This window comes from Gymnodraco acuticeps, unplaced genomic scaffold (assembly GCF_902827175.1).
Source record: "Gymnodraco acuticeps unplaced genomic scaffold, fGymAcu1.1, whole genome shotgun sequence".
Classification (NCBI taxonomy): Eukaryota; Metazoa; Chordata; class Actinopteri; order Perciformes; family Bathydraconidae; genus Gymnodraco; species Gymnodraco acuticeps.
Window position 1 is genome coordinate 104,514 of NW_022992043.1, and position 12,481 is coordinate 116,994.

The 12,481-nt window shown below is 41.1% G+C and overlaps 1 protein-coding gene across 2 annotated transcripts; it reads left to right on the forward strand.

Moving 5' to 3' along the window:
- Nucleotides 1–90: 90 nt before the first annotated feature.
- On the forward strand, nucleotides 91–12,227 carry LOC117536876 (calcium-dependent secretion activator 2-like). Of its 2 annotated transcripts, none has more exons than XM_034201964.1 (3): nucleotides 91–418; nucleotides 9,254–9,358; nucleotides 10,646–12,227. In XM_034201964.1, the coding sequence occupies exons 1-3, from the start codon at nucleotides 182–184 to the stop codon at nucleotides 10,811–10,813; spliced, it is 510 nt and encodes a 169-aa protein (XP_034057855.1). In that variant the 5' UTR covers nucleotides 91–181; the 3' UTR covers nucleotides 10,814–12,227. The 2 variants fall into 2 exon arrangements, with proteins under 2 accessions (XP_034057855.1, XP_034057854.1); XM_034201963.1 differs by having other exon boundaries at nucleotides 101–418; nucleotides 10,643–12,227.
- The last annotated feature ends 254 nt before the right edge of the window (nucleotides 12,228–12,481 follow it).

The following is a 12,481-nucleotide window of genomic DNA, read 5'->3' on the forward strand; positions in this document are numbered from 1 at the left end:
TGACGTAGGAACCGTCAATGACACGGCGTCGAGTTATAGAAGCTAGCTGAAGTTATCGCAGGACTCTCTTTGTATTGTCTTGTGTTTCTCCCAATGGCATTATCATCAGGGGTTTGTTCCATCATCACCTTCTCCTGTGGTGTGATATCATTGATGATCAGCATGGACGAAGCTTTGCACGATGAATGCCAGGCATGATCCTTTCCACCACCAGGCTGAACGCACTGCATGTAGTTTGACATCGTTCTTCGTATCCTGCCTCCTCCTCCCTGCAGTTCTTCTTCAGGTGTGTGTGTCCTCTCTCCTGCAGAAACCAGGCATGGACCTGGCCGACACCTACATCACCTTCATCCGGCAGAACCAGGACATCCTGCGGGACCGCGTCAACGACGAGCTGTACACCGAGAAGGTGTTCGAGGTGAGTCTAAAACACAGCCGGTTTACCGCAACCTAGGTCATACTTTTGGAGTTCTATCGGTTATAATAACGTTGTACTTACGATGTTTATACCTGAGATAATATCACTAAAAGAAATCAAATGATGCGAGAAATCTAACTTGAAGCAACACACAGTTCATCAAGTTTATCTAAAGCATGTTAATGATGCCGACGTAAATGGCTGACGTATTTAATGTAGTAAAACAAAACGTTAAAATCTCTTGATTGGTTGTTAACCTGTGGTTACACCAATCAGAACGTCAGGACACAAAAACGGTTACAGTGTATTCTAGGGATGTAACAATACCAAAAAATCACGGTAAGATAATATCGCGATAAAAAGTCCACGGTACGATATTTATCGCGATATTGAAAAATAAAGGAACAAATTAGATATTTTTTTTTTTACTTAATTTTTTTTTCTTTATGAAATAATTAATCTGATCTGTACAGCATTTTAGTAGATAGTAGTATTTTAAAGTGTCAACAATATAATAATCAGACCCTGCAATAGAATCAAGTTTCACTTTAGTTTTTCAAGTAACTCAACTCTAACTCACTCACTCACTCACTCACTCACTCACTCACTCACTCACTCACTCACTCACTCACTCACTCACTCACTCACTCACTCACTCACTCACTCACTCACTCACTCACTCACTCAGCGGCATCAAGGTTATCTTTTAGGAATATGAGCATGTCCACATTTCCAGGTAGAAGCTGGGATGTTTGGGCGTTTGCAAAATCCCCTGCTGTGGAAACAACTCTCTTGCTTGGTACTGATGTTGCTGGGACAGAGAGGTATGCTTTGGCCATGGGTGACAGCAGTGGGTCAAACTGTGCATTGTCTCTCCACCACTTCAAAAACAATACAGTGTTTGCCAAGAAGGTGAGGCTTATTGACAGAGATATAAATATACTGTTGGTACTTGTCAATGTCTCTAGGTGTGTACATGTAGCCCTGTAAATACCATGTCCTTTTGTGTTATCTGTTGTTTTATGTTCATGTTGTAACCTACTTGCTGCCATGTTGGACAGGTCTCCCTTGAAAAATATATTAATGATCTCAATGGGACCATCTGGTTAAATAAAGGTTTAAAAAAAAAAAAAATTATTTAAAAGAAAAATCGCAGTAGATTTTGTCAGTCTCACGACGGTATTGAGACATCTATTTACCGCGATATTCGATATATCGTTACATCCCTAGTGTATTCTCCAGGCATGATCACATAAGAGCTGTTCAGTTTTTCATTCATTTCTAAGTTATTTCTCTCAGACAAGTTGACAATCAGAAAGCGCTGTACTGTATCTCGCACTGAAGCCGGGTAAACGGCTGTCATGGTGGGGTGGACCGATGGACAGACCAACGATTTGCAGTAAACCTTCGAATCAGCGTGAGTTGAACAGCCGCTATGAGCGTGTAACAAACAGACGTCAATGTTTATGTTTTCTTGACAGGTAGCGTTTGTGTGAATAATGACTCAATTAAATATCAACTGCACATGTACCTGCTGCAGGTAAACACCGAACACACTTATCTTAACCCTGAGTGTAAGTTGTAATTGATGTTGACTCCAGTTAAGAGCATCATTACCTCCACCAAGGAGGTCATGTTTTCTGTCAGGTAGTTAGCTTTTAAAGCAGGATAAAAGGAAACCTGGCCTGATTTACTGGAAACTAATCGAAAGGGCGTGGCATGGGCAAAGGAAGAACAAGGGATCATTTGCAGCGAGGGGCCATTACAAGTTTCATGCTCTCCACAAATATAAAATGATATTCAAAACTATTCCAGTGTTTTCTGAAGGAGGAAGCTAATCCAGAGCGGATTAATAAAATTGCCCGGACTTCTTTCTGTGGATTGATTGGACTGCACATAGTCACTTGATCCTCCTTAGCAACAGTCTGTTATCCTTAGCAACGATCTGTTAGCAGAAATTAGCAGTCTCTGTAATGTTAAAATTGACCAATCAGAATGGAGTATCCAACTAAGCCCTGTAAAAAGAATGAGTCGGACAGCAATCAAATGCTTTTATTTGATTTGTGTCATAATAAAAGCATTTGATTGCTGTCCGATTTTGTACTATTTAAAACAAATGGAGGACATGTTGACGATAATGTTTTACTGCGTCAGATCTTTTCATACGCAGTAGCTGCCTGTCTAGAAAGCCCACCTTGCTGATAGAGACCTCCACACACACACACACACACACACTGCTCACACACAGCGAGGTGTGTGTTCTCTCAGAGCTTTCATTGTGCCGCAGCAGCAGGTCGCTGTGAGCTGAAAACACACACCGCTTCTGTTTGACCTGTTTATCACTTAGGAACCACGAGAGCCTTCTGCACACACACACACACACACACACACACACACACACCACACACACACACCCTCCACCTAAACACCCTTCGTCCATCCCACACCTGTCCCTCTTCCTCACACACCACCTCTCTCCAGGATTCAGATTTATAAAAATATTTCCAAACATCCAAACCATCTCTCCGCCGTGCATCAAAGCAGCGGAACATGGCGGCTCAGAGCCTCGGACACATTAGCAGCCACGAAGCCGAGCGATGATTTCTGCACCCGCCGCCTCCTGAGGGTTTCAGAGCATTGTAGCCGAGGCTCCAGAGAGTGTGTGTGTGTTGTATGTGTGTGTGTGGAATGAGTCTAATGGAGCTCAGAAGCAGCCAGTCATGCACCGAGGAGGAGCCGACGCTGGGCCTCTCAGCCTTTCAACGTGAAACACACACACACACACACACACACACACACACACACACACACCACACACACACACCCATCCCCGATGTGTTAAATCGTAATTGACAGCCTGTATATTCTTGGCTGTAACAAAGACATCTTTAAAGTCTTTATTCTCTTCTCCTTTTTGTCCTAAATGTCCACAAACGACAACATTCCTACCGCGCTGTTTACACAAACTAATCCCAAAAAGATTTACACTAATGTGTGTATTTTTATGCCGTGCACACTCCGATCAACGTACATTCCCACACATGCCATTTTGCTTCTCTGCGCCAAAAATATGATTTAGCAAAAGAAAATGTTAATACTGGTCTGACATATTTTAGGACCAAATGATTAATGTTATACGAACCTATCGTGCAAATAATGCTGCTTTCATCCTCATTCCCCGATACAATACAACTTTAAAGGCCCTCTGTACACACACACACACAACACACACACCACACACACACACACACAACACACAACAGTCAATCTTGTATTGAGACAGCAGCATCAGGCCTCCAGCCAGGTGCATTATGGGTATGCAATTGTCTTGTTTACCTGCGTCTGAGCAAGTCAAATTCATGATGGAGCCTTTTCTTCAAGCAGGAGGTTCATCGTGTGTGTGTGTGTGTGTGTGTGTGTGTGTGTGTGTGTGTGTGTGTGTGTGTGTGTGGTGTGTGTGTGTGTGTGTGTGTGTGTGTGTGTGTGTGTGTGTGTGTGTGTGTGTGTGTGGTGTTGTGTGTGTGTGTGTGTGTGTGTGTGGTGTGTGTGGTGTGTGTGTGTGTGGTGTGTGTGTGTGTGTGTGTGTGTGTGTTGTGTGTGTGTGTGTGTTTGAGGGGGGGTCCTCTGCACGCAGCTGTAAACACTTTTTTATTTTTGTCTGTGTGTGCATGCTCACATGTGCCTCTCCATCTATTTGTGTACAAGTGCTCACCAGGGAATGTCTTTGTGTGGATAGGAGTGTAATTCATGCCCACACACACACACCACACACACACACACACAACACACACACACACACACTAGCAGCCAGATCACCTTAATGAAGCGTTTTTAGAGGACAAACCTGCAGGCTGTGAAAGACCATAAATAAACGAGATGTGGATTCAAGTCCTAGAATCCCAAATTCAGTCTTTAACGATATTATTATTTTTTTCAACAAGATCTAATATTTGAAGTTTGTTTTATTGTTGCAGGTTTATTTAGGATCCATTTTTTTTAAGGCAGAGAACAGAAATTGGCTCAATAATTAAGGAAAAGACCTTAAAGAATTACAAATATTTTCATCATCCTTGTTTTTCTTTTTAGAAAATAAATAATTTGTTGTCGCTCAAAGACGAATCGTTTTGTTACAAAATACCCTTTCGTTTTTACTACAGTGCAACATTTATTCTATTGCTTTTGTATCTATATTTTCTAGAAATGCAATCTGTTTCTCACCACATCTCAGCACCAGATTCAAGACGACGACTTATAAATAATAATAATAATAATACATTTTTAAATTAGAGACTTAATAGTTAATTATTTTACAAAATGACTGTTTTTTTTTGCCAAGCCTTGACAATGTGTGAGATGTTCAAATGACATCGTTACTGTGACACCAGCAGGAAGCCTCTCCTCTTCATCACGTAGAAATTGTTTCTAACAAGACCAATGCAGCCCCCCCCCCCCCTTATATACCCTCCATCTGTTTCCCCTCTCGTCCTCTAATCAGCTCAATTAAGGAGCGTCTTCGTACTCAATTTCCACGACAGCTAACGCGGCGCGCGAGGCGAGCGTCGGGCCGATGATTATCCGCTACTCGCCTCCCAGAAACTCAGAGAAACGTTTCACTGAGGGGGGGGGGGGGGGTAGAGGAGAGAGAAATCAGAGGAAATCATCCCAGGAGCAGCAAACATCGTCCAGTAATTTCAACATGGTCGAGCATCTGTTAGCACAGCGAGCCGATTAGCACACGACTCGAACTGCAGCGTTAGAAATGTTTAGTGTCGATAGAGGAGGAGGAAATGAGGAAGAGCAGACATTAGTGATGGTGGAGGAATCTGTCATCCGCAATGAAACCTTAATGGATGTCTCTTCTGATACACCAAGAGAGTGGAAAGCAACTTTACTTGATTATTTCCATGTTATGCTACTTTATTCTTCTCTTCATTTATTTTAAACATTACTTATTATAGCTTTGTTGAATACTCGATCCTGATTGGTCAATTTCAACATTCCTCGATTTTTTGCTAACAGATCGTTGTTAGGAGAACAGACTGTTGCTAAGGAGCATTAATGGACTGTGTGCATTCATATCAATCCGCAGAAAGAAGTCCGGTCAACTTTACGTCAGCTGTGGAAAACAGTCTTTTGTTTTCTCCATCAGAAAACTTTGTGGAATTCTTGTTTAATATTTATTTTGATATTTGTGGAGAGAAGGAAACTCCGGATTGATGATGGCTAAACTGTCTTCAGTAAAGAAAAGAGAAGGAAAGAGGTTAAAAGACAGAAATCATTAGACAGGAAGTAAACACTAACAGGAAACAGTAGAAGAAGACAGACAGGAAGTAAACACTAACAGGAAACGATGGGTGTTTCTCAATGTCGAGGAAGGATGCTCCAGAACCGCTATTTCAAGCATACTACGTCATCGAGTGCCGCCGAAGGACTGTTCCAATGTCCAGGCTCCTTGGAATTCTACCGAGTCCGGCGTCCTTCGTTGCGGGGAATTTCGAGGCTGCACATGTGTATCCTCTGCGGTCTTAAAAATCCCCACAATGCTTTGCGCGCGGAAATCTGTGGGGGAAAATTTAAGGCGCACACTTGCTCGCCTGTTCCACTCTTTGTTTTCCGAATGCCAGGAAGGATTCTTGCCTCGCTTCTGAAGGAAGTGACTCGGAAGACATGTCCTACCAAGCAAGCGTCCTCGACATTGAGAAACACCCATGGACTCTGGCAGAGTTTAAAGACTCGTTAATATTAATGAAATGTGGAAAATGTTGGACATTTAAATAACAATTCGTTCAGTGCTGCTGTCATTTTAAGATACGTTGATGTCGCCGCAGTTTCAGTCGTTGGTACTTTTGATATCGGAAGCAAAACGACCATTTTCAAGCCAATAGTGTGTCAGTGAAATCCAGAGTGACTTGCTATGGAGTATCAGAAATAATAAATGAGAAGAAACAAGCCGTTAGAGACAAGGCTCTTTCCGTTAGTAAAAAACACGATGTGGGTTTGGATCCCATGTATTCGGATCCGCTGCATCATTGAATGTATTTTTATTTAGCTCAACAGTTTTTACACCAAGTTTTAGGAACATGTTGTCACTCGTTTTTTCGTAATCCTGCTCACAACGGAGAAGTGAAACCTGTGGCTCAAAGAAAGTAGAACTCCATTGAATACAGAGAAAGAAACACAAAGTATTGATGTGCCTTTCTTGCACAAATATTGTCTTTTATGTCAGTGTCTGTACGTATAAATAGTCAATTGATTGCGATGCTAGTTGTGTGGATGTACATTTGCTGTGGCTCAAATTGAAATGTGTGTCTGTGGAAATTGATAACATTTAGAGGTCAAAATTGGTGCTCATCTCAAAGATGTGTTTCCTAAACAAACAGAATTGAGGAGGAAATGAGATAAGTCAGAGTGTGAAGCACACACACACACACACACACACACTCCCAGTTCGCTGCACATAATGCTAGCTCACATTACCTGTAGGAGGCAAAGCAATACAAAGTGCAGAAATACTCACATCTGCACGACTTATGGAAACAGCGGTGGCATCTTAAAGTGCGCCAGAAAACCCTTTCCTCTTCACAGCGTGGAGCTTTCAAACAACAGCCTTCAAAGGACAGACACTTTCTCTGAGAGCAAACTCACTGTTAGTAAGACCTCTGATTGAAAGTCCACATTCATTCTGGTTTGCTTGACACTGCTTCATTACTTTGACATCATTAAAGGAGACGGTGTCGCTCCCACAATAAATGGATTCAAATATTTGCGTGACCCCCGAATGATCACGGACGTGTTTTGGCTTTTGTCAAGTGCATTAAATAACCTTTGGACAGCTTTTATCTCTCAAATTGGAAGGTAATTGCAGTCCATGTCGGTGTGAAATGAAGTCTGTTGAGGCAGATCTGAATATTACGGGTCATTACGGTGTCAGAGCAATTTCCCTCTGCATTCTCGCTGGGTGGTGGGAGGTGTGAAGGAAGAGAGTTTAATGAACATTTCAAAGCAAGAACCTGATTATTTCTCAGGTCGACGCAGAGCCGTGAACTCTTCTTCCCCTGACACGCTGCATTCAGGAGTTTCACAGTAAATTGGTACCTTTTTAAAATAAAGAACTGTCCCCCCCCCCCCCCCCTCTTTGAGTTGTCTGTCCCCCCCCCTCTTTGAGTTGTGCCGTTCGGATGCTGCTCATCCTTTGACCTCGTGTTGAAGCGTTGTGTTTCTAAAGACAGCTCTGAACTCTGAACCCAAACCATAAACCGCCCTCTTTAGCATCACCATAATGTTGTTTTTATGTATGTTCTTTTTAAGCATATTTAAAGAAACTCCTCAAGGTGTTTGCTCTCGGTTTTCTGACTTCAAAAACAGCTTGACGATGAAAAATACGCTTTCTGCTAGTTTCTGTGAATAATGTGCTCTGGAGCTGGAGGGTCACTTCCTTTATACTGCGAAATGTGTTATACTCAGCCTGTAGATGTATGGTAGCCTCCGAGGGTCATGTGTCATCCCTTGTAATACTCCACTCTAAAGGTTAAGGCTGTTAAAAATCAAGGTGTTGGCTTAATGTGTCTTATTGTGAAACTCCAAACTTATAATAATCCACTTTTTGCGTTTTTTCAGCACTGTGTGTTGCGGCTGCCATTTCTCTACAGTCAGATGGATTGAAGTGAATAGGAATAAAAACAACTTTCTTTTACAAATACAAAGTGAAAAGTCTGTTTTGTGTCAGTTTCAGGAGATTTTCACTCCTCCTGAGTTTTGGTAGGAAATATGAAACCTTAACACAGACACTTTGCTTTGAAGAAAAGGCTTTATTATGTTATTACTTTTTGTCAACTTGGGTCATCGCTTATCATCGTACTCTAACATTGAGGTTGTGTCCATGTATTACATGATAAGTTATAACTACAAATTATTCAGGTCATTTACACATAAAATAAGTCGTTATGGTAAAAAGGGTTGAGGTCATGTCCATATATCGTACGATAGGTCGATAACGTAAAAATGCTCAAGGTAATTTCTGTATATCGTACAATTTGTCCATAATGTAAAAAAGTATCCAGGTAATTTACATACGTCATACAATAAACAATTTACATAAAAACGATCCGGATCACGTCCATTTTTAGTCCGATCGAGATCATGTCAACATACCATAAGATTATACGATTTATTGTACGATATGTCTACGATGTGAAAAGTATTGAGCTCACGTTCATATATCAAACAATCATTTGATAACGTAAAAGGATTGTGTTCATGGTTATATATTGTGTGTTAGATCAATAACAATAAAGTCATTGTTCCTTTATCGTTGATCACTTTAAAAGGATTGAGGTCATGTCCATATATCGGACGATAGGTCGATAACGTAAAAACGATCATGGTCATTTCTGTATATCGTACAATTTGTCCATAACGTAAGAACTTATCCAGGTCATTTACATACGTCATACAATAAACAATTGACATAAAAATGATCCGGATCACGTCCATATTTAGTCCGATCGAGGTCATGTCAACATACCATAAGATTATACGATTTATTGTACGATATGTCTACGATGTGAAAAGTATTGAGCTCACGTTCATATATCAAACAATCAATTGATAACGTAAAAAGGATTGTGTTGTGTGTCGTATGATGGATCAATAACGTTAAAGTAATTGTTCCTTTATCGTACATTAAGGTCATGTCCGTGTATGAGATGACTAGATAACGTAAGAATTGTTGATTTGAATTCCATATATTGGATAAGTTGAAAATGTGTGTTATAATCCATAATTGCGCAGAAACACCATGTGACCACATCAGTGTGTTGTTGTTGTTGTTTACAGCAATGGTACAGCAGCTCTGTGAAGTTGGTGTGTGTTTGGCTGACGGACAGAATGGACCTGCAGCTGCACGTCTACCAGCTGAAAACACTCATCAAGATCGTTAAGGTACGAACTGTTTTAAGATCCTCAGAAGAGAACAGAAAGTGGGTCCAACACAAACTGATGAAATGCACATTTCTCTAACTTTTTACCCACAAGTCTCCTTTTCTCTGCTGTGAAAAGAAAGGCAGTGAAAGAGCCTCAGACTGGCAAAACGTTGTCTTCAAATGACGTCTTATTCGTGGTAAAACAGCCAGAAGTGACATTGAAGAAGAAGAACAACAACAACGAGAAAAACACGGACGAATCCAACGAGGAGTGTCCTTGAAGCAGCAGCGGTGTGAAGAGAAGAGGAAGGAAACAAAAAGCTCAACGGAGACGCTTTGTCTTTTCATAGTTCGCTAATGTGCAGAGATGCGCGAGTTTAACTTGAAAGCAAACAGACCAGGAATCATAATGGCTTCTGACTGAAGGTAAAAAACCTTTAGACGCCTCGGCCCGACACATAAAAGACTCTGTTTGTCCTTGAGCTTTTTGTCCTTTCAGACGCAGAACGGCAGCTCCCTCTCCCTCCTCCTCGATGCATTCCTCAGACGCTCTGTTTCCTTCTTCTACTTTATCTCCTAAAACAGAAGAACTATCCAGACTTCAGGCCAAAGGGATCATTTCATTTCATCGTTGTGTCCCTGGGCGAGTGTCTTGCCCAGGGACACAACGACATGCTGACTGCAGTGGGGTTTGAACCTGTGCTCCCCTGAACACCAACGCACTAGCCCACTGCGCCACAGCCTCCTGTGTTAGTACGATAAGCTGCTAAGTCAAAATGATGGAGGTCATTTCCATATATCGTGAAATAAGTCGATAACAAGAAAAAGATCATTTACATATAACGTAGAAATTCTCAAGAATGTTTCCATATATCGTACGATACCTTTAAATGGTCGAGGTCACGTCCACATATTGTCATTTTAATACAGTATGTCGTACAATAAGTCAATAACATAAAATGATGTTTAGAAATGACAGATAATTTCCACATGTTGTACGATGGGTAGATAAAGTACCCCATTTTTATTTTTCAATTTTATTTTCATATTTATCGTCTGTAAGTTAATAATGAATAAATTATCAATGGTATTAAAAGGTCGAGGTCTATCTATATATTATCACATAGGTCAAGGTTATTTTCTATTGTATGATAAATGAATAATGATTGAGTCTTTTCTATATATGGTACAACTAGTCAATGTTAAGACTCAATCTTCCCGCTAAGTTTCTTCCAAACTGCATTTCTAAGATGCTCTCTTTTCCCTCCCTTCCCCTGCTTCCTTGTCTCCTTGTCTCCATCAGAAGACGTACCGTGACTTCCGGCTGCAGGGCGTTCTGGACGTCTCGCTGAACAACAAGAGCTACGAGACCGTCTACAACCGTTTGACGGTGGAGGAGGCGACCGCCGCCGTGAAGTCTGGAGACGGCCTGCAGGGGATCAGCATGAGAGACAGCGACCAGGAGGACGACTGAACACACACACACACACACACACACACACACACACACACACACACACACACACACACACACACACACACACTTCATACCGTCACACACACATCCTCTCTCTGAAGGACCAGGACCTTCCATCACACTGAGTTATGTTCTAGATCAGGGGGGTCCAAACTTGTATCACTGAGGTCCACATAATAATAAGAATAATATAATAATAAACTGTATTTGTATATAACCTTTCAGAATCAGAATACCTTTATTAGTCCCACAGAGGGTACATGTACATTGTTACAGCAGAAAAGAGCCAAAGACAGCTTAATGTTACCTAAGAAACAAAATACACATCTGTAAAAGTTCTGAGGATTTATCAGCCAGGTATATATTGCACAGTAGTTAACGGTATATATATATATATATATATATATATATTGCACATAGTTGGTATTTAACAACAAGGGGTGTTATAGTCTTTCATGCACAAAGCAGCTCAACGTTCTTTACAGAACAAGAAGAAATCATTCAGTTCAATTCAAAGGTTGTATTGTCATGTGCACAAAGCTGCAGGGTAGAGATGGCAATGACATGCTTCTGACCTGAGCTCCTCCCACAATGCAACATATATATGATAAAGTACAAAATAACAAGTTGTGGAAAAAGTCTATATACACGTAAATAGAGTATGATATGTACGAGAACAGAATATGAAATATACATAACAACAGAAATAAAAAGATAATGGTAATAAAAATGCCATAATTCTAATAAAGGTTAAAGAAATACTAGATTATACTCAGGCTGTAGTTTGGACACCCCTGTTGTAGATGAAGAAGTGTGAAGCAAAGTCATCGTGGCTGAACGTCCTAGTAAAAAAAAACCTCTTGCTCATTGCCTTGAAATTGCTGAGAATGTACAGGAAGTCAAAAAGAGGCGTGGCTTCTGACGGACCAATCCCTGTCCTGTCCTCCCTCGCTCACTCACCTGCAGGACAGGAAGCCCCGCCCCCTTCAACACGCAGCCATACTCTAATTGATGTCAATTTGTACAGCGATGGCCATCAGTGCATTTTCTTCCTGTTGTTTCTTTTCCATCGTCATGGTCGTAGCTTATTGTTCAAAAACACTCCGACAGTTCTTGGTGACTTCGCCGCCTTTTAACGATGTTTTTAATCTACAGCAACGGCAGCAACAATCGACTAAAGAGATTAAGGAAGCTTGGATTTGTAAGTTTCTGTTTCAATCAATAACTCTTTCCTTGTCTCTTTAAAGTAGAGACACTACATACTGATACACACCTGAACATCAGCAGGAGAGGACTCTTTAAAGTAGAGACACTACATACTGATATACACCTGAACATCAGCAGGAGAGGACTCTTTAAAGTAGAGACACTACATACTGATATACACCTGAACATCAGCAGGAGAGGACTCTTTAAAGTAGAGACACTACATACTGATATACACCTGAACATCAGCAGGAGAGGACTCTTTAAAGTAGAGACACTACATACTGATATACACCTGAACATCAGCAGGAGAGGACTCTTTAAAGTAGAGACACTACATACTGATATACACCTGGACATCAGCAGGAGAGGACTCTTTAAAGTAGAGACACTACATACTGATATACACCTGAACATCAGCAGGAGAGGACTCTTTAAAGTAGAGACAATACATACTGA